This window comes from Magallana gigas, chromosome 8, assembly GCF_963853765.1.
Source record: "Magallana gigas chromosome 8, xbMagGiga1.1, whole genome shotgun sequence".
Classification (NCBI taxonomy): domain Eukaryota; kingdom Metazoa; phylum Mollusca; class Bivalvia; order Ostreida; family Ostreidae; genus Magallana; species Magallana gigas.
The window spans coordinates 10,442,507-10,466,319 of record NC_088860.1 but is presented as its reverse complement, the minus strand read 5'-3'; the positions used below and the strand labels follow the sequence as shown (position 1 = coordinate 10,466,319).

The following is a 23,813-nucleotide window of genomic DNA, read 5'->3' as shown; positions in this document are numbered from 1 at the left end:
TTAAAATTCATGCTTAAATTCTGTAACAGTTTTATTGCAAGTAAGAATAAATGCATTTAATTGATACTGGTAAAGTATTTTGAACACATACTGTATCGATGAACGGTGAACTGATTTTTCGACTATTCTTACCATGTTTCAGCTTTTATCTTCCCTTTCAAAATGATGCAATGTTTCAAAAATATACTTTATAGTTTTCTTATTGTGAAAGAGAAAATCCTTTCACGAAAGACGTATATTGTCTTGTGTAATGTAATTTAAACATATTTTTTGTTTGTTACTGATATACAAATAGTTCGAACGCTCTTTGAACATAAAATATTAGACAGGAACAAATAATAAAGGGGAAGATTATATGCAAGACAAATCAGTTTTATTTAATTAAAAAATCACCAGTAACACAACTTGTTTTTTTTTTGTTTTTTTTTTTTATCGTATAATAAAAGTGTAACCTAGTTGTTAATGTTGGTTAATGATCATTGTGTCAATTCATCATAAATGACAAATAATTCAATCAAAAACACAAAAAGTGCTAATTTTATAATCTTAAAAAAAAATCCGTTTTTTTTACATTAAGATAATGCCCCAAACTGTTTGCGTATTTCATCCTTGTTTAGCTTTCCATCGGTAAAAACTAATTGATTGATTTTAGAGATTTCAGGAATCGGATCAATATCTACAATTTCTTTCATTTTGGACAAAAATTCAACAGGGTTGGCGCAAGGTATTGATTCATTATGACATTCAAGCAAGGTCTGCATCTGAGTAAAATAGATATTTAAAGCGGTCTCTTGGTTTTCCAAATTTTTAACAGCGGATGATTCAAAATTCTGTAAATTTTGCTCGTTTTCGGTCAAAACGGCGTCAACCAATTCCTTCATTTTAAATGCTTGCACTTTCATAATGCTTTTCATCAATTCCACGTATTCTTTTGTTTCATTTCTTGCATTCATTGCTTCTTTGAGACGAACACGACATTGCGGAATAATGTCGTCACGAATTCTACGAATTTGATCTAAACGCATTTGATGGTGCTTGGTGTATACTTCTTCAAGATCCAAGAACCCATGTCCTTCATGCTCTTTTATTGTACATAGAGCGCAGATTGCTTGTTGGCATTTTTTGCAGCAGAGAGCCAATAGCTGACTGGGATGTAATTTACATGGAATAGAAGATAACTTCAATTTTCTTTCCTTGTAATTGCATACTTCGTGTTTGGTATTATCAGGATTTTTTAGATGCTCATCCCTGCAATTTCCACACATCCGCTGATGACAGGCATTGCAGTAAAATTCGGAATATCTTCCACAAGTCTGGCATTCTATGTAATGTTGATACATTGCTAGATTAGATGAATCTGGTTCTACAAAACAGTTTATAAATTAATGTTTGTACACTTTCAAAAAACATGTTTGTAGTTCAATGTTAAAAGACATTGTGGCAATTTGAGTAGAAAAGTTTCTTTTTTTATTTCATTTGTATATTTTATTGCTACGGTAGTGTTTTTATAGTGCTCAACAAACATTAAAATCTCAAGTCATAAGCCAGAGACATAGTTCTTTGTTATGTCAATAGGACCAACGCTCTGATAATGTTGATATTGGTTGAATTTACTTGTAGAATTCTATTCTAACCTGATCTTTCTATTCAATTTCAGTTCTCCATTAATAGAAATAAACAATAAACAACAATGTTGTCACATTAAATTGCATTAATAAAAATAAAATAAAAAATAGACAACCTTTTTAATAACACTAACGTAGGCGGCAAAACAAAATCATTTGTTGTTGTTCTTACTTCAATTAACATTCTTAAACAAATTGGCAAACACTCGCCCAAATTCTAAGAAAAACGCTTTTGTTCAATTTCATGTGTATATATTTAGGAATGTATTAAATACCTTTCTTTTATTTTCATAACTCACAGTAACGATGTTACTTTTAAATGCTTTACGTCTACCGCAATAAAAGGCCTTAAATTTGATAAACACATTGATATTTTAAATAATGCTTCCTTAATTCAAAGGGTTTCATTTTATGTTGGAAACTTTTTTATTTCAACTTTTGATGTGGCATTTTAAAATACGCAACAAGTGGCCGATTGGTTACTTTACTCACCCAGCGGAGCAATATCAGCCATAATAAAAGCATATTTGTTTTGCCTCGGACTAGAATGCCTCGAAGTCATGGGATGAATCGCGTCACGTGATTGCCTTATAATTTTTTTTACACGGTGGGCGTCAAAATTTATACGGGAACATGGTGGACGCAACGTTATTTGTTCTTTTTCATTCACACAAACGTTCAACCATACCTTTAATTTATAAGCCCAAAATATTAAGAATAACCCCCCTTTGCCTGTGACGTAACATTACGATCTTATAATGGCATCCAGATTTGCGCAGATGACTGACGAGGAAGTTAAAAAAAAATTTGAAAAGGGTAAAGAATAAGCCTATGAAATTAATTCCTTAATATTATCTTTTGTTTGTTTACATATTAAACTTAAGGTCCTCGACAAAACAAAACACTTATAAGGTCTGTTGCTGACTGTTTACAGAAATTTGTGGGGTCGGTTAAGTCCATAAAAAGCTCGGCTTCGTCTCGCCTTCTATGGACTTTACCGACCCCACAAATTTCTGTAAACATTCAGCAACAAACCTAATAAGTAATAAAATGGAGTCATGTACAAAACATCAGGACTATATAGTAGAAAGGATCGTGTATATAATAATTTTTCTCCAAATATTCTTATTTTTATCATTGATACTCTTTTGTAACAGGATGCTTTTATAGTCTTATCACATATTGAGGATTGCAGAATAATGAATTCTGAATAGTAAAGTCTACGTCGTCATAAGCAATTCCACTTCGGACACAAAATATTGCCATGAAAATATTACATTTAGCTGTCACAAAAACGTTCTTCCGAAATCCTAGGCCGCGTTTTGACAACACGTCTTAAAAATATAAAATCTAAATAATAAAGGTGATCAAAATGCAAATTCCGGATGCCATAAGATACTCGGGGGTAATAAGAAATATACGATAATGAATGTAAAGGTGTCACGCTTCTGATGGTATCAAATACGCAGCGCAACTTGAACTTCCATCATTCGACACTCAATGTCCCTCTAATAATAATTGATATGAAATATATATATATTCATTAAAACCCAAACTTTCACACACACAAACAAATTATATTTCATTTTTTCATGAAAAAAAAAAATAACCCAATGCAAAGCAAAGAGACTTAATGGTACAATCATGTGAAAAATATCAGGAGTACATTGTAATTTACGATATCAAGAAAATATACGTCGGTTTTAGGGCACTTGATGATATGCAGAAAGTTAGAGTTTCGGACTGCAATTTACTACAGTAATAAGTATTTGATATAAATGTTTACTTGATTATTAATTTTTTAAAAATTGATTTTGATTTTTAGACGGGGTCACGAACCGAATGGCACGTGTAGAACACATGAATTGAGTCTACGCGTAAGAAAATAGTGCAGAAAGTTTTCATCCATTTCAGTAAATATGTATAATAAAACACGTATTAAATCTTTTGAAGTCCTCTGTGTATAAACAAAATTCTATTTAGAAAATAAACAAATAGTTTTATTGATCAAATCATTCTTGCTCGGGTTCAAATTAGTTACGTAACTGAATGCACAGCGCCGTTGACGATTCAGTAGGTGTACGATCTCATTAATCAATATAAGAGGTTGATGGTGGAATCGAAATTAAAGTTCCCAAACGCAATGTGCCATTTTTGAAAAGTTGTGAATTTTATTTTCACAATCTTTCACCTTAAAACTACCAAACTTCTTGCGGTATGACTGCTGTTCTCCTCGAGAGGAATTTTGTACAAAGAAAATAAAAAAAAGTCTGAATTTGCCTTCTCGTTCGTTGGCTATTTAGTTGATTAAACTGAATTTAAATTTTAAACAATGCATTGTAAGCAAAATCTATTATAGATTATACATTTTGGAAGACTTATACATCATATAGTATATACAATCTTATCGATTGAAGAACCAAGTTAAATGTTAATGTTCTTGTTTTCCGGCTTAGTTGGAATAAGGCTTTGGGTGAATTACATTGTAAAATAATGCATTACATTACCATTACTTCATGAATAAGGGCATTAAATAACCATTACCATTATTTAATTTTCTTGAAGTAATGCATTACATTTCCATTGCATGAGTAAAGTAATGCATTGCCATTACTTTGTGAAAAGTCAATAAGTTTTAAAAAAGTAATTTAAAAACTAAATAAAGAGTTTTGTAAATATTTCATAAATAAAACATGCTTAAAATATTTACAGGTTCATATTCATGTTCACTATCAGGTTCAAATTTAATGACTTACATGTATACAAGATTGCTGTTGCACTAGTAAGGTTGGTCCCGTAACATTTACACGCTAATGGCGGAGTTGACAATCTCTGTTATTTATGTCTCTGATTTTCGGAGTATGATTTTTAAGGAAAGAAACGGTTGTATCGTAATTCGTGTAGGTGATGTACAAGTTTACTCAAAAAAGTAGTAAGTGGCGAACGGATTTATTTTTACCAATTAATTTTGCATGAATCACAAATGAAGAAAATCGTGTCGGATAGGTCGGTCTTCTTGGCGACCGTGAAAAATCTTTTTATTGTCAAAGTTCTTGGGATCTTATTGTAAAAAAAATATTTCTAACGTCAGGTGCCTAAGTTTGTTATCGGTATACAAATGTTCACTTTGTTTGTTAATTCAGCAGTTTTAGAGTTTTTGGGGTTTTCATAAAACTTTTATTACGGATACCGTCCGATTTGTGGATTTTCCCTTGGATCACAAAATTGAATAAATCTAATGATTGAAATTATCTTCTTTGATAGAGTTGTTTGATTTTCCCGGTTAGTAGTAGTTTTTAAAAATTTTCCTTGAAGTCTTATTTTACATAATATATTACATTGTGTCAATTTTCTACAATTATGAAGGCCAGGATTGAGTAAAATTTAGACGAAGTATCAGACAATTGCAAAAAAGCCGAATTAACATAGATTGTAACAACTAATTCAAACTCATAAATTTTGGAAGCTTATTCGAGGAAATTCAGGACAATTACAAATTCAAACTTTCAAGACCCCGACTTTCAGTACTCTCAGTACTTTGATTAAATACCGACATTATTAATACTAGATTAGACTTTACTTGTAAAACTTAAAAACAATATTGCACAATTAAACATAAATAATTTTGAATATACTGAGTGAGTGATATTAGCAGGCCAATGATTGTTCTATGGGTTTTTTTAAAATATAATTTTATAAATAAAACAAGGATTTCGTTGATGGATTAAAACACTGCATTCTTGGTGAATTTTTGTAATTAAAAAGATGCTTTATCATCGAATAAGAGTTGTTCAAATTTACTGAATAAGCCTCTACTGTATGTAACAGAGCTGCGCTTAGGAATCTCCTTGAAATTTATTTTTATTGTTTAAACAGAGAAAAATCGATTCTTGTTTTCGGGGGAGTCTAAATGTATATCATCTGTTGCCGTCTCTCTGGCTCCCTGTCAATCATTCTATCAAAACTTTGTTTTCTAGCTTGTTTTGTTATGGTTTGATGAATTGATTTTCAACTTGCCATGTAGCTTTATAATGATGAATAACGATTAAATTTGAATTTCCTTAGATATTATTAACACGTATTTCTAATGTAACTCGTATTTACGATTTGGTTCTACACTCGATCAGTGTTACATTTAAATTAGTAGAAAAGAGAAAAAGGCAATTTATCATGCCGTTCACACAGTGCCAGTACGTTCAAAAACAGCAAAGTTTACTTATCAAGTTCATTGCTTTTATTAAAATGTGGGCAATAAATTTTCAATATTTTTAACAGGCAAAACGTCATTTTTTTATTTGATAAAAAAACGCTATACGGTAATCAAAACTGAGTGATCTTGTTTCACAACAAAACTGTTCCATATTTCAGTGCTTTTGGTATTTTGATCTGTTAGAATATTTATTTTTCAAGTCAAATACTTTGCAACAAAAAAGGAACCCGGTTTAAGTTCTTATAGTACATTTGTTTAAATAAATATTCAGTTTCTTTAAGTCAAATACTTTTGTATAGTTTGGCTTTAGTTGGTCATTTTAAATAATTAAAAAAAAACAACAGTGTTTAACTTTGCCCAATTGCGAACACTATACAATAGATATGAGATGTTGGGGAGGGGGGGGGGGGTCGTTCAGCACAGTTAACAGACAATTAACAGATGATTTTATAAAGGATAAATGCGGGTGGTAAATGTAGAGTGGGCCTATCATTTTAAAGAGATACAATCTATTAAAAGTAAGCGCCTATCTGACGTAAAAACAACAACAAAAAACAACAAACAAAAAACAAAACAAAACAAAAAACAAACACCAAATCACCTTTGGAAACTGAACAAAGTACATGAATATAACCTTCAGCTTTAGTAGCTGTAACTGTAGCAGTAGAAAACGGACTGTAATACATCTCGCCTTTTGAAAATACTGTTGTCAATATTTGTTTTATGTACAATATTTGACACATGTTTGAACACATCTGTAACTGCCTGCTTGCAATTAGTCACATAATTTTATGATGTCATTTTCTTCTACAAAACAGTCTGGCTTAATTACCGATATTCAGAGACTTTAGCTCATTTAGAAGCAAAACATCTTTTTTCTTTATAAAAGGGTGCATGATTACCTGCATTTAGTTGATTAAAAAATATGCTGACGCTCTCTTTTACATTTGTTTTCCAGGTTCGGGCAAGCTTTCGGCAATCCTTTGTTTCAGGGGTCAAGGTGCATTTTACGGTAAAAGAACTATCTATTGTCTCTTTAGGCCAAATAGGCTTCCCATAAACAGCATTAAGTTGTGTTTCTAATGCCTTTTGTTTTGATTGGGACTCAATGAGGAAATGTAACTTCTTCGGATCAGAGTCAGAAATCACCAATGGTGCAGGAAGTTTAAATGGCTCAACTTGTCCAAGGCATTCATAATATTTTTTTACATTTAGATCCTGTCCATCTACCCGATGAGGTCTTCTGCATACAACATCCACGGCTGTGAAAAAGTAATTCTACACTGTAACTATTTGATAAGCTAGTAAATAGTTTATGTACATTTAATAATATATTTTAGCGTCTTGTAAAATTACGACTAATTAAAACACCTATTTTAAAACATTATTTTCCATTGGAAATAATGATAACCTAATAAAGGAAATTTAAAACGTTAAAGCATGTAGAATGATCATTGATTTTCTTTACATATTATGGTGCAATGGTTCTACAGTATTAAGTTTACAATAATGCATATGGCCACTGTAAGTAGGATAAGTAGGATGTAGCACCTGTCGATTTTGATACCATTATAGTAAATTAGAATCAAAATAATTTCTCCGTTTAAGAATTTTCAAATATTACCATGCATACTTGACCAAAAGGATGTTTTAAAAAAAATTGAAAGGTGAAAAACTCTAAAAATCCCAGCGGATACTAATTCATGACTTTCAAATTTGTGGTTAACGCTCTAACAAATTGCGCTACACTGTAAAGTAAAAGTTTTGGGGCAAAAATATACAATTATAATTTATATGATTGTTTATTTCGAAAGGATGTATATTGTGTTCATGTCATTATATGGAGGTCTCCCAGACAACCTTTAAAATGTTTGCTTTTACTCGTCAAATCAAGTAATGAAGTAGTACACAACTGAAGATATCTCTACTGACTATCTGAAAACTATACTTTGTTTAATAAGTGCAGATCTTTTTTTATTCATCATTACTATTTGTAATATTTGTATTTTTCAAGTGGTCAACTGGTGGCCTATTCCTGAATAATAGATAGTTCAAATTTATATCACAGAATATTGTTAAAATGATAATCACCTTCCGGTTCCTCAAAATACACCAGAGAGAACCCATCTAGCATTTTAACATCTAACACACCGCCGGCACCACTTCTTTTTACATTGTCGAAGTAAAACTCAAGTGTATCTCGAGACGTCCACTCTGCGATGTTTCCTACCATGGCACAGTTCGTGATAGGGACTCGAGATATTTCAAGGTGAGATTTGCCTAAAGTGCTCTTCTTACAAGCCAGTTGTAGTTTTTCAAAATCTGTAAAACAAAATAAAGTCCTTTGCTTGCACCCGGATTATATAAGTCGGACATAAGTCACAATACTCACTTGAACAGCACTGAAAATCGTATAAGCATAACGAACAATAACGAGCCTGCTGACGACGGCGTACGCTTTCGAATGGGATTATTCAAAATTGTAAAATAACTATTACCCATCTTACCTATATCTTCTTCAAACGTTATAAGAGCCGTTCCCTCCAGTTCCCCATACTCAATACTGGCAGGTGTTATGGTCGTTTTGGCCTCCAGAAAGTTCTCCAGTTTATCTTGGGCTGTTTTCTTACTGATGTTTGTTACAAAAAATTTGTTGGAGTACATATGCACTAACTTTAATGGGGGTGGAATATACCGGCACACTTCAATGGTTTTTCCATCAATCTTGTGCTGTTTATTAAGAACCTTTTCAATAGCTGTAAAAGAGATTGTCTAGGTTAGTGTAAAGTAAAAATAGAGTGAGAATTAGTCACTAAATATAGACTCAATTTAAATTAAATTCAATTCAACATGTGTTCCGTCAATCTTGTGCTTTTTTTTTCAGAGCATTTCAAATATCAGTAAAAGAGTTTTTACAAAAAAAAATGTAGAATATATTAATTCATAAGGAGATCTACCCCATTTTGAGACTTAATTTGCTCAAGTATTCCAAAACTATTCAGTGCAAATTAATTTATGAAATAGATAGCACCGGATGATAGTACTAAATCAAAAGACAGTTGACGAATCTTGAAATCCATATGCATTACAATTAAGATATTTGATATTTCATTATTGGATAATAAGATAAACGTCTATATTGTGCAGTTAAATAATTGCCAATTTGAAATATATTTATTTCAGATACAAGAATCATGCCCATGTTATACCTCAACGATCAATGGTATAGAGGAACAAACGGATAAAAACCGCTTACACATAATTCCATGAGATAGTCGATAAACTACTTTGTGAATATTAAATATTCGCGCTCTTCTATGTAAAACACAAAACAAATAAGCTACAAAAAGGAAAAATATTTTAATAGTTATGATTACATGTATAAATAATGATTCACAATATATTGAACACCTTATTTTTTTCATCTTCATCTCTGCTAGAAAATCCCTAATGTTATGTTATTTGATACCAAGTTCTCTTTCTTTTTCTTTTGCAGAACGTATGATTCGATAACAGAGAAATTTTATTTACAACATCTCAGCGTTGCCTCTGTAAGAGGATGAAAAGACCACGAATTTCTAAAGATTTGACTTGTGTTGTAAATAAAATTTTAACATTTAAATTTTGAATTACAGGAAAAAGCTTTAACACGCTTATCATTGCAGCAAAAAGATCAAAACTTTAGGTATGTGCACGATTTCTTTTATCAAACTGTGTTTAAAAGGGAAATAACCAAGATGAGTAAAATAAGCTTTAATAATAAATCTTGTAACTGCATCATTTCATTCATAGTCTGGAAATCAAGTTTGCTTATATATATATATATATATATATATATATATATATATATATATATATATATATATATATATATATTACAGAGAATTTGTGGATGGGGATTTTGACACTCATTTGAACAACGTCAAGTTATTAGATGGCAGTGTGGCCTCCTGGGCCACAGAGGCAGAAATCATCGCTACATCTTATCGTTTTGATAAAGACATTTTTGTTAAAACATATTTCAATGGACAATCGCAGTGGCAGAAATATCCGCTTGGTGAATGTAATCATAAGAAAGATTTTATTTGTCTTAATTATTCGTCAAATCATTTTAACTTAATTAAGACCTCACATCGCCCATGTACTTGCAACTTATCACCCTCTCCTGAAGAAGAGAATTACCAACCATCAATCCACGCTAATATTGATGAAATAACTACTCAGGCCAACGAACAGGAAGTATGTTCACCAAAAACAGTAGCTGAAACATGTGACATGAAAGTTATCAACTTATCATCAAAAAAACTTACTGCAGATCAAATGAGTTTATTGAAAAAAGGATTAAAATTTGTACCAACTAGAAAAAATATTTATTTCACACAGTTACTAACAGATCTGCAGAATTGGGAACGTAGGATGCGGCTTCGGGAGTTCTTCACAAGATGTAGGTACTATTAATCATAAAAACTCTAAGAGTAATTGGACACCAGAAGAGGGAAGAGACAAGTGGTTGGATGAATACATCAGACAAGTTAAAGAAGACGTTATCCGGGGGTTAAATAGAAAATTTTCAAGTAACTTAACTGTTTCAGAAGACAAAGCAATGAGGGAATTATTACATGATCAAAGCATAATTATTAGACCAGCAGACAAGGGATCTGGGATAGTAGTGATGGACACCAATAAGTACGTCGACCAGTTGGAGAACGAAATGATTAACAGTGCGTCATATGATCAAGTTAAAGTAGATAAAAGCAAACAAATCACTAACAAAATTAAGAAACTAATTAACAATATGTATAAAAAAGGATCCATCACGTCTGAATTACGACATTATCTTTTACCTACAGAAATATCTTCAGGAAAACTACAGGCAAATCCAAAAATTCATAAGGAAAACCACCCATTTAGAACAATAGTAAATGGCCGCCAACATCCAACAGAGAAGCTTACAGAATATGTAGAATCGCAATTGGAGGAGGCAAACCGATCGTTAAAAAGTTATGTACAAGACACTACGGATTTTTTAAGAAAACTTTCTACCGTAAATCAACCATTATCCAATTCCTCAATATTATTTTGTATGGACGTGAAAGCGCTGTATCCCAGTATACCCAGACAAGAAGCGCAAGAAGTAATAGCAAATGTTTTAAATCAACGACAGAAAAAAGAAGTTGACACAAAAACCATTTTACAAATGATGGATGCTGTCCTGGAAAATAACAATTTTAGTTTTAACAACAAACAATATATTCAAACAGAAGGAACTGCTATTTGATCCAAACTTGGCAGAAACTATGCGTATATGGGGGATTGGGAACGTATTCTTTTGGAAAAGTGTAACGTACAACCTCTTTTTTATGTTAGATATATCGATGACATATTTGGAATCTGGTCAGGGACAGAAGCCGATCTCCTACATTTCCATAAAATGGCAAATGGTATACACCCAAATATTCAGCTTGATCTACGCTTTTCTAAATCTAGCATAGAGTTCCTAGATGTAAATATTTCTATTGAAAAAGGATTTCTTTCTACCGACCTGTACAGTAAACCCACTGACAAACACATGTACCTAAATAAAAAATCCAGCCATCCTGAATCTACAAAAAAATCTATACCATTTGGACTGGGTATCCGTGCGCGCCGAATCTGCTCAACAGATGAGGGATATTTCAAACAACGGGAGAAATTTAAAACTAATTTACACAAATGTGGATATTCCAACAAGGAGGTCGAGGATCAGCTGGCGAAGGTGGATAAATTCAACCGCTCGGATTTATTGAACTACAGAAAAAATAACAAAAAGTGTAACCATGTTCCGTTTGTGTTAAACTATTCCAGAGGACTACCAAATATTCATCAAATATTAAAGAAACGTCAAAAAACTCTCGAAAATTCCGACCGCCTAAAACTTGCGTTTCATAACACACCTATAGTGGCATTCAGGAGAGACAAAAACTTGAAACACATATTGGTCCATAAGAAACATAATAACCTCTTTTTTAAAAAAAACAACACTTATGCGAGCCGTGTGGTGCAAAAAAATGTGTTATGTGTAAATATATTATTTGTTCTGGCCAATTTCAAGATTCTAAGAGCAAAACGTATCAAGTTAAAAATCATATCGATTGCAAGTCAAGTAATGTTGTTTATGGGGTGTTTTGTAAAAAGTGTAACAAAATTGTATATGTTGGGGAAACGGGGGTGACTTTATATCAAAGACATGTTTTAAATTTGTCACTGATCAGGAGAGAAACTAACGACCCTGTAGCAATGCATTTTTATACTGACGAACATACAGTTGAGGATTATTCTGTAATAGGTATCGAAAAATTGTTTAAAGTTGAAACTTACAGAAAATTCAGTGAAAATTTGTGGAAGAAAAAATTAAATATTTATATGCCTTTTGGTATCAACAAAAGGGAACATTATTGTCTTTAGACTACATTATTACTAGTTTGTATAGACATTTCCTTTATTTTATGTCCCGTTATCTATACATTTTTCATATATTACTTGTTTATGTACTAATTACGGCTATCAATGTGCTTTCTATAGACTCTCACCTATATTTCATATGTTTTTGGCGCAATATTGTTGTATGACGTCACTTGCCAGACTGTATTCACATTGTAACGTCATAGTATATGTTCTACGTTGTGTTGCTATGGACAATAAACACCGACTGATGAAGACCGGTAACACGGTCGAAATATTTTGAAACAGTGTTTTAAAAGTTTTTTATAATATATATATATATATATATATATATATATATATATATATATATATATATATTTAAGAAATAAACAACGTTATTTAGTGAACATGGCGTTATGAATAGCAATTGCTCTGTTGGCATATTCCATGATGCGCGCTAGCGCATCATGGTAAATATGCCAACAGAGCAATTGCTATTCATAACGCCATGTTCACTAAATAATCGTTGTTTATTACTTATATTTGCATTTTACCACTCGCAAATACCCTGTATTCGCCTAGACTTTGACATTTAGCCATTGCATCAAAAATAAACATTCAGTATGTAATGTACCCTTTAAAATCACATAGATTTGTTAACAGAATCAATGATATGTTATAACAGTAATTCCTTTAAAATGTTATCAAAAACATGTTTTAATATTACATGTAAATACATCAATTTTATGGAGTTGGAGAAAAACACATGATGTATCGTGTAATGGTTTAAGGTAGCTCGCGGGTTTACCTGCCTGTGAGAAAACCTACCTTGAAAATTTGTCCACGTGATCCATAGATTTTATAGTTTTATTTCTAAAATTTATTTAAGATTCGTCTGCGCGGTAATAATGTTATCGTGTTTCAAATACAGTGTCATTAATAAAATCAAGCAACGCCATTTCAATGAAATATATAGTAAAATGCACATTTTAACCGAGAAACGCATTACAAAACTATGCTCCAAACTTTTAAACGATTTAGACGAAATTAATCATACTCAACACAAAAACAGAGGAGATAATTATGAATCAATTCATAAAAAAATATAAGTATGTGTTCTCGGCCAATTTTTGGCAAAAAAACTTTAAAGATTTAAAAGATTTCTCAAAACCTTATATTTACATTCTACTGTGTTTTTCCATTAAATTCCGTGATGTTTAAATGCCTCTAAATGCAACAAGTAGTCAAAGGTCAAATTGACGGGTTTTATTATGACGTCACAAACGTTGAACGCTGTAAACTGCAACGTCACAAGCGAAAATCAAAGTTCACGCTTATGGCTGTTACTGTGGCTCTTCCATTAATATTAACTTACCCTTAGGATAAGATAGGAATTTTAAGGTATGAATCACATTTGCAGACAAGGCAAGAAGTTAAAAAAAATGTAAATATAAGCATTAAATCATGATTTTTTGAAGTATACACTCTCATAACTGCAGCGGTGTGTGCATACAAATTTTCATAACGCGCTAACGCGCGTTACTCAATTTGTATGCACACACCGCTGCAGTTATGAGAGTGTATACTTCAAAAAATCATGATTCAATGCTATAATATTTTCATTACGACGTTAGCCTGACGTCATCATTTCCTTACTTCTTAGAACAATAAAATTGAAATGCATTTATTGACAAGACTAGCTGCTTAACACATTTTAGAACATGGTAATGCTTATTAGACATTATTGTGAATGTTATTACCGGTAAATGCAATTAATGTAAGGCTGTAAAGATACAGAAAATTGCTATTTTTGTTTTTATGAAACTCTGAGTCAATCAATGCAAAAATAAAATGCCAGGCAACTACTGACATTATTAGTAAGTAATGATATAAAACAGTTATCTCAAGCCAAAAGAAATTTAAGAATTTAATCGGTAGTACAGATTACCGAAGTTATAATTGTAAAAAAAAGCGAAGTTAATGCATACATTCTATTTTAAAACATGACTTTAAATGGAAGAGTTCTAACGCACACTCATTCTTTATCTTTATAGAACAAAATGTGACAATGTATGTGACATCTTTAAATTTTCAGCACTTGATATTATAAATCTTTTTATAAACAGTCATAAACCGCATATTTATAGCTTTTTAAAATATTTTCTTTTATACTTCTAAACATCTCATTTGTCATTTTAAAATAAAATTATGAGTTTACTGTGACGGTCAACTCTTTACGTCGATTCCTATTGTGACGTCAGCAAACCCGCGAGCTACGTTAAATCTATAACGTCATGGAAAAGTATATGACGTCACACCTTTATGACGTCATAGTATACAGACAGAGCAATTGCGATTATAGAAAAATATTTGCAGTTCCTCCGTATGGACTTACAGTGGGAAAGCGCAATGGCTATGCAAATATATATATATATATATATATATATATATATATATATATATATATATATATATATATATATATATATATATATATTTTAATATATATATTTTTGATATAAATTTATTGGTGTATTTCTATTTGCATCGGAGAGTAAATTATAAATAATTCTCAAGCTAAATACACATACACGCTAACGTACTGGCAACAGATATTTAAAATTCCAGTTTGTTGTAATAAAAACTTACCTTGATCATCTTCAAATATGATGTAAAACACCCCGTCTTCTGCTTTCATGCTCTTTATTTCTCCACCCCCCGATCGACGAGTGTTTTCAAAGTACATCATCACTGTATCCTCACTTGTCTTAGAAGACACGCCTCTAACTTCCAGGACGTTTTCCGAGTCTTTGCCAGCTTCCCCTGAAAAGTCTTTAACTCTAACATCTGGGCGGAATTCTTCTACACCAATTTGGACTCCGTTAAAGAGAAGTGGTGATTTTCTAATCACTCTCTTCACAGCTTTAATTATAAAAATAGGATCGCTCAGATATAAAATTTGTACAAGTATTTCGCACTTTTTATTATAAAATCAAATAAAAAGTAAGCAAGCTCACAAAACTCACCCACGTTCCCCTATTATTTGACAATAATTTACATAATGAATGGCAGATTATGCATTAAATACACTAAATAATTTGATAGAGGGCATAACTTGCAAAACAAATACGCATATTTATTCCTTTGTATTTTTTAAACCAACGTAAAGTTCAAATGACAATAAATGGCAAAGTATGCATTGAATGAGAACATAACTCATAAATTATCATCAGCTCAATCCTTCCTGAGATTTACACACATTTGTATTTGTCTTTTTAAAAAATGGCATCGGAAATTCCTGGTATACATAGATCTTCACATTATTATGTCCTAAATACCTACAAAGTTTATCTAGTTAAAAGTCCATGCAGCAGTTTGATAGGAGGTGCGCTTACATACTGTCCATTACTATATTCAATATAAGGCCAAAATGAAAAGTTAAAAGAGCCGAAATTCACAGAAAAATATTGAATCTAACATTTCCTGGTAATAAGCATATCTACACATTGTGTTCTAAATGCCTACAAAGTTTCAATCAATTCAATGCACCGGTTTGATAGGAGTTGTGCTTACATACAGTTCATTAATATATTCAACATATGGCCAACAATCTAAGTTCAAAAGAGCAAAAATTCACAGAAAATAATGAAATTCCTAGTACATTTAATATCCACATCTACACTTCTGTTTAAATATCTGCAAAGAGGAGTTGCTCTTACAGAAAAAAGGCTGACGTACTGACTTATTGATGGTAAACGGTTGGAAGAACATCTCACAAACATTATACCCCTCAAAACTTTGTTGCGTCGGGTATTAAGATATCATTAGATTTCGTGGTGGCTCAATTTACGTGGAATTCGTAGGTAGCTTATATTCACGAATTTAAAAATATAAAGGGTAATAATTCGTGTTATTTAAAAGTTTAAGAAAATATACGAAATTACGTCCAAACAAACCTAAAAAATGAAATCAATGCATTCCACGAAAATTGGCCCACAATAAATGTAATGCACGATTCTACAGTTATATATTTTCTAATTTCAATGTATTAACCATTTGTAATTTCAAACCTTTTTAAAGAATACATGAGGATCTATTTCCTCCATAATGATGCTGTAAACCACATCTATAATAATCTATGTTTTAGAAATCTGAAAACAACCATTTGCGATTGCAAAACAAAGTTTATCTGATAAAATAATTTCACGATTGAGAAACTATGATTAACAACTCTAAAGTATAGTTAAGGAATGCAAATAACAGATGTGAATCTATATTAATCGGCAAAATCTAAACTGTTAACGTTTTTTACAGACAAATGAACTTAGAATAGCATTATATAAAATACAAGCTTTAACCATAGCTTAACAGATGAACACTTTAGTAACCGAATCGTTAACTGTAATTTACGGTTTTTAAACTATAGTTAACAGTTAATAATAGTTAAGGGTAAGTAAACTATGAATGGCATTTGACAAACCTAATTTATCAATTTTTTTATTTTATTTAGCATTTCTAAATCATAGTTAACGCGTTCGTCTATGTTTTAGACGTGTAAACTACATGTATAATTAACAAAAAATTAACTATTGCGGTCCCAAAACATAATTTAAATGTCCCTGATATATATAGTGTCATGATTGTAAAACAATAATTAACAAGTCTTAATATTATAGTTAACGAAAATAAAGTATTTTAACAGACGTGAATCTACTTTTATCGTCAAAATCTAAAGTTAATGTTTATTTGCAGACAGAAAAACTTTGCATTCGTAAACTATAGTTTACAAGCATCAAATAAGGTTTTACAAATGAAAAAGTTGATAAATCGTTAACTATAGATTGTGGTTCGTTAAGAATAGATAATAATCGATACACCTGGTTTTTCAATTCTGAAACTATGTTATGATCATTTGGTGAATTTTGCGGGTCATATAAATCTCCGTGATTCCATAAAATGACCTAGCTGTCGGCGTTGGAATACATATATTCGCATCTGCAGTTAATAAGGTTGAGTCTTTAAGTTTTTTTTTCTAAAGTATTTTTTAAAAATTCTACACTCACAGCTTAACCAAAACTCAAAACAAAAAGTTGGGGTCTATAATGTTCTTTTGGCGCTACAGTGGATTTAACATGACCTTTCTGCACTGAAAGTGCAATTTACAGATAAACATATTTTCCTTTTCTTTATTTTTTTTATCTAAATGAAACATGGCATCAAATACATAAAAATATATTTAAAATGAATAAAATTTAAACTAATATAAAGGAAATGTTAACAATTTCATCACCTAATCAATGATTCGATCTTTTTGCACTTAAAAACGCCGTTTTCAGTCGTTAAAAATACTTTTGATGTGTATGTTTGCGTGGATTATTTCTTAACCGATTAGAACCAAAACTTGGACTTGCAAGGACTAACCTCATACATCAAAGTAGTTGTTGTTATCATGGGAACATTCATATACATGTGTATAGAAAATTGACTGTACTTATGTGTTACGTTTCAACCGACAACAATAATAGTTTACATACTTTAACTTTTAAATGTACATAAAGCAATTAAATGATTTCTTTGGCGCGTGTTATTTTCGGGTTTAGACGGTAGCTAGCATTGCAGAAAAAATAACCTTTTTTTAACTCATGGCGTAAGGCGTCTGGATTTTCAAACCGGTAGACGCAGCTATAGGTAGATGCATACCTTCCTATTTTGCTTCCAGTACGATACAGACTAATTTAACAATAAATTGCTTCCATAGATGATTCATGCGGGATAGCAACATCGCAGAAGATACATAAAATACTTAACCCGCGTTATTGGGTTGAGTTAATGGGTTATGGGACAAATTAATGAGTTGATCGTAAAGAGTAGGTAAAAGTAACTCAATTATTATTAGGGTACATCAGTTAGTTAGAAAAATGTATAATCAAGTTGTCTTATATGGGATTATGAGTCTGACATCATCATAATTATTTCGTGCGGTCCGTGATCTTTGTTCGTTTGGTGAATGTTTCGGCCAAACGATAAAAGGGATAAACTTGGATCATGTACATTTCAGCCTTGTCGGTTTCTATAAAGCTACAAATCACAATCGGTTAAGTTCATAAATCTATGAAAACAATAGGCTGAAAGTACCTTAACCCAATTTACATTAAGAATTGAACAAAAAATTAATATCGTTGTATATTTTGAATTATTTAGATGAGTTACCTTCTTTGTCAACCATATGGTTCTACTCATTTTACAGTTTGGAATATCTATGATAAGTTATAAATATTGTTTTAAACAATTGTGAAAATTTTCATGATTAAAAACTAGTTTAACATTAATTTTAATTTCTATAAGATGTGTTGATTGTCCTATTTTCTAGAATTTGCATAAAATTAAAGATGTTTCAAATCGTTGCTTAAGTGTATGAAATCCAACCTTCAGGCTCTTCAAAAGTAATAACAGCTGACTTTGTATCTGGGTCATACTCCAAGTCTTCTACCGATCCACCACCACTTTTCCGACGATTTTCAAAGAAAAACAGCAAAGCAGCCTTGTAAGTTCCATCCGGAATATTGGTCACTTTTATCATGGTTGCCTCTTTCAAAACAAACACAAGAATTCAGCGTTATACATTCTAAATAAAGTCTTTCCAGAAGATGTAGACTATTCTTTTTTTATATATATAATTACAATAAATGTACCCGAATTTCCAGTCTCCTTATCTGGCAGGTATATCCTAGAGTACTCCGAATAAGCCATTGCACTTAACTTCTATGTATGTGGTTGGTGCATGATTTGTTTCATAAATATATTCTTCCTTTCGCAAAGTAACTGTTTTAAATTTTAAAAAATGTTTAGTACAGATATATTAGAGCTAATTAAAATGCAAATGAAACATGGATTGACTTTAAAGTTTAGTTTTTGATATTTTCATTTTCAATCGTATTTTTCTGTGATAACACAACGAATCATTTGTAACGCAAAGTTTCATACAGTTTATCAATGACGCAAACGTATTGTTGGAGCGCAAGCAGGATTTGCATAATTATATGAAATGAAAATGATTTAAAAATGTCGCTGATTTTAATTTGAATCGTAAAATTGCAGAAAATCATATAAATGTAAGTAATAAGGACTTATTCTATTTTGAATTTTAATAGGTAATTATTGCGGTCGGGGCGTATTCAAATCTACCATATAGTCATTGGATTTGATTTATCATGACCATTATTATTGATTACCTCATAATCTTCAAAATATGATTCCTTATCCAAAACTTAATACCAAGCTAGGTGTTATTTATATTTTCTTTACAAATATTTCATTGTATATTTCAAATGATAAACATGTGACACTCTCAGCAAGAAAATCAACATTCTTATTGACAACAACTCGTTTTCAGGCTGGATCAATACCGTCGATACAGTTGTAATCAATTATTCAAAGGAGATTATCTAAATATACATAAATCGACGATATTTTATCATGATTATATGCCACAATCGTTACCGTTTGATAATTCTTAATCTACATTTCGATTAAATGGTTGATATTTAGTCAAACTGTTATTATAATAATCGTTATCAAATTTGATATTGTAATTATAATCGATATCAATATCATTATTACGGTCGACCCTTTAAGGTCGTATAGGACAAACATTTTTACAATATTTAACCAAAAAAGGTTTTAAAACTTTTGGAAAGGTAAACAATTTAAAATGCCCGATGGGACTTAAACTCACGACTTCTGGATTCGTGGTGAACGCTCTAACACATATTGCGCTACGCTGTTATGTGACAATTTTGAGAGAGATAATAAAATTTACATTTGATATTTTTTGCTAGAGATCAGATTTACAACGGCATTTTAAACTTTGTTTTAAACTTTATTATAAAGTAAATTGATCGACAATGATATTGTTATTGTACACAGCAATTTGGGGTATTTCAAATCACTTTTTACAACTCGGTTGCAAAATTTGTAAAAACGCACATGTTTATAAGGGGTTGTTTAGTATCAACAGAGAGGAGATGCTCTTTATCACAAAAAAAAATTCTGAAAGGTTATGAAATTACCGATTCGTCAATCTACATTTGCGGGTTATTTTCTATCATTAAGGTGTAAGCATCAATGAAAAATATCAAACATCGTTTCCAATGATGCACATTTCCTCTCTTTAGGATAGGGCATTGCCGATGAAGACTGTTTGGTACTTTCATTCGTTGGTTATTAAAATCATAGTAGGTCTAAGATTGAAAATGTAAATATGTTCACCTATCAACGCGAGCGTTCAACTCGAGAGAGGAAAAAAACTATTTTATTATTCATATTTATCTTCTTATAATTATTAACTTAAAGTTTCAAAAGTTGATTCTGTTTCCTATTATCGATGTTGTATATTTAGATGGAAAACCAAGTTTCCCATTTGATATCAATTATTCGAAAAGTAGATATCGCTTATTCTAATCAATTTGCACCTTTTGGAATAGGTAATATCACAAATTCGTTTCAAACAGGTGATAACACCTTTCCGAATTGAGGATTCACTATTCAGTTCGAATTGATGATATCATATTATATTCGAATAGGTGACACCACCTAATCAAATTTATATGTGATGTCATCTATTCGAAAAGCAATACCATTACAAAATTAATAATAACTAGTAGACTAATTGTTCACGGAACATTTAGAGGCCTTTCCACCATTCATAATGATTAAAAAAAATTCCCGAAAATGTTGATAATTATTGAGTAATTAGAGAAAAATCAATTTACGAAAAAAAATCAAAAAAAAAAATGGTCGCGCCCACCCGCTATCGATCCGCGTACCCTTAGATTCCTAGGCGAGAGTGTTGCCACTACGCTATTTCGCTTGTTCTATGACAGAAGGTAAAACTTGTTGAGCTGTTTAGTCGATTTGGATGATGATAGAAAGAAAAGATGAAGCATTCTTCTGTCCATCTAAAATTGATACCCGACGCTGAGGAACCTTTAGAATAGATGGGGGCTTAGCGATTGGTTGGGAGGGCAGTATTTGTTCATCAGTTGATTCATAAAAATCAGTGCCGCTTGTAAACAATGTGGCCGGATAGCGTTGACTAAGAAATCAACAGGCCAGGTCAAACTCTGGTCGCCAGCGGGTATTTGAAGGTGCGAATCTCCTTGTGATTTGAAATGCACGTGCTTAGAAATCTATTAACTGTCATGCATTCGTGGATTACAAGTACGGAAAATCGGAACTGAATTAAGGCCAGTCATGTATTTCAGCCAAGTCGGGAAAATAAACAAACTGAAAGAAAATGTAAACTAAATTCATCTAAAATCGGGGTCTGGGAAGGAAGAGTTATCTTTCGTAGAACTTCAACACAAGTCGTCACAGGTTGCTGATAGAAATGTAAACACAGATTTTCAGTGAAATTTGAGCATGAATTTATTAGACACAAATATCGAAGCGTTGAAATTTCGTTTCTTGGAATGATGGTTCGATGCCACTGAGGTGGATAAATTTCTTCAATAGGGTTCATATCGTTTGAAATTTGGCAGGCAATTAGATTCAGGCGTGACCGTGTGAGGAACAGTCCCATGAATTTTCGCCAAGTTCTACAGAGTTTTACTGGAGCTGGAATTTTTATTTGGAGGCGTAGTCTAAAACGCGGTCTGGAGTGAAATGGCAGGCAGTGTTTCAACTTTTCAAAAAATTCTGACAAACGGTTGTAACACTTTTTTAGGTTTTATTTTAAAAAGGAATATTAAATTTCAAGTTCAAATATCGAGGGTCAAGTTCATATAAGAACTCAGTCCTTGTAGAAACGAAGGGGGGGGGGGTTAATTGTACATATAAATAAATCTGATATATATGTTGCATACACTTATTACTCATTAGTTCTAAGAGGTCAAAGGTCAAGGTCAAACCTAAAAATAAAAAGGGGGGGTATTTTGTATTTGATAGTGAAATCAATGAAATTCAAAGGGGAATTACTACCAGAAGGGGACGTTGGACCCTTTTGGGATCAATAGATTGAAGAAACTTCTAAGTGTGCTGAAGACATTGGTAAAAGTTTCAAGGGTCTACCTGTTATGGTTTCAGAGGAGTAGCGATAACAAGCGTTTCGTACAAAAGGGGCAATAACTCGCTAACTATTACAAGGTGGGAGCTGAAGGGCTACATTTTGAAATATCTTAAGACGTCCTACTACATCCTTGATAAAATTTCTCTATATCACCCTAAACAAAAGAGATACGAAAACTCATTAATACACATATTTTCAGATGACCTTGACCTTTGACCTTGACCTTTGGTGCAGCCAAAAAGTTCCTCGAAGCCATCGCAAGTGGTTTCGCGGCTCTACCTTTAGTCGTTACATTTTTTTTTCATGAAAATTAAAAAAATTGAGAGGCAGTCGTTCTAAGAGGAGACTGCGAAACCTTCTGTCTTTCGGAGAGATGCAACTACCCTTCAGACCGACATCATCCGCGAAGGTTTGCAACTTGCAAGTGTCGCGGCTTCCGAGGAGTAGCGATAACAAACTTTTACGTGCACGCGTCAATAGTAACGAAACGCGAGGTGTTTTTAAGACGCAGGGTAAAATGCCCTCATCATTTTCCGAAAGCAGTAAGACGTGAATGAAAGCGTTTCGATAAGTCGCTAAACAAAAAAATCATTTTTGCTTACGGAAGAAAAATAAAAAGAAACAGAACAATATCAATAGGCCTTTACACTGTGGTGTAAAGACCTAATAAAATATACCTATAAAGCCACAGAAAATTTGAACTTGTATCCAGTCATTGAATAGTTAAAGAATTTGGCTGGATTATGAAATAAACCATATTTTACTTTCGTTTTGTAGAGTAACTGTATTATAAAATCAAAGTCATAATATAGAACTCACCTTGAGTCATTCAATAATCAAATATTCTAGTCCTGTTGAATCTAAGCAGGACTTTCTTTCCAACTTCAAAACAAGGACATGGACATCAAACAATCTGGACAACCCTACATGTACTTAAACAGTTAAAGTAAAATCGTCTGAACTTGTAATGTATGGAGGAACGGCACTGATAATTATCAATCAGTTTATTTGCATTCGGTAGTCTGAAGTAAGCGTCAGGTCGTGCGTGATTTTCACAGTCGACAGCAGGCTTGGGGTAATGCTAAATGTAATGGTAATGCATTGCAATGCATTACATATTTTCAAAGTAATGCTAGTAATGTGTAATGCCACAATTTTAGCATTACAAGTAATGGTAATGTAATGCATTACTTCCAAAAATCTAGTGTAATGCTGGCATTACATGGCATTACTTTGCATTACTATGCTTTTCTATGCATGTTTATTTGTAAAATCGTGATGAATTAAATAAATGTATTTAATTAAAAATTGTTTTTAAAGAAGAAAAATAATTCTTGAGATAAAAATATTTTAGTTGTATGATTAAGCATGTTAAAAAAAAATAGATTAAAAATCCATTCTTAAATTGTCAATATAACTGGCTATACCAACACAATTTCATAACATTTTAAGAGTGTCTTATTAAGAATTTCAAATCATTTGAATAATG

At 31.8% G+C, this 23,813-nt stretch overlaps 1 protein-coding gene across 1 annotated transcript; it reads right to left on the bottom strand.

The window, feature by feature from the left end:
* LOC105326985 (uncharacterized) lies at positions 1 to 23,287 on the bottom strand. The gene is made up of 8 exons (XM_034473291.2): positions 23,144 to 23,287; positions 18,951 to 19,080; positions 18,685 to 18,846; positions 14,908 to 15,180; positions 8,343 to 8,591; positions 7,927 to 8,157; positions 6,738 to 7,097; positions 1 to 1,363 (listed from the first exon to the last, which is right to left on the bottom strand). The coding sequence occupies exons 2-8, from the start codon at positions 19,006 to 19,008 to the stop codon at positions 573 to 575; spliced, it is 2,124 nt and encodes a 707-aa protein (XP_034329182.2). The 5' UTR covers positions 19,009 to 19,080; positions 23,144 to 23,287; the 3' UTR covers positions 1 to 572.
* Between the last annotated feature and the right edge of the window lie 526 nt (positions 23,288 to 23,813).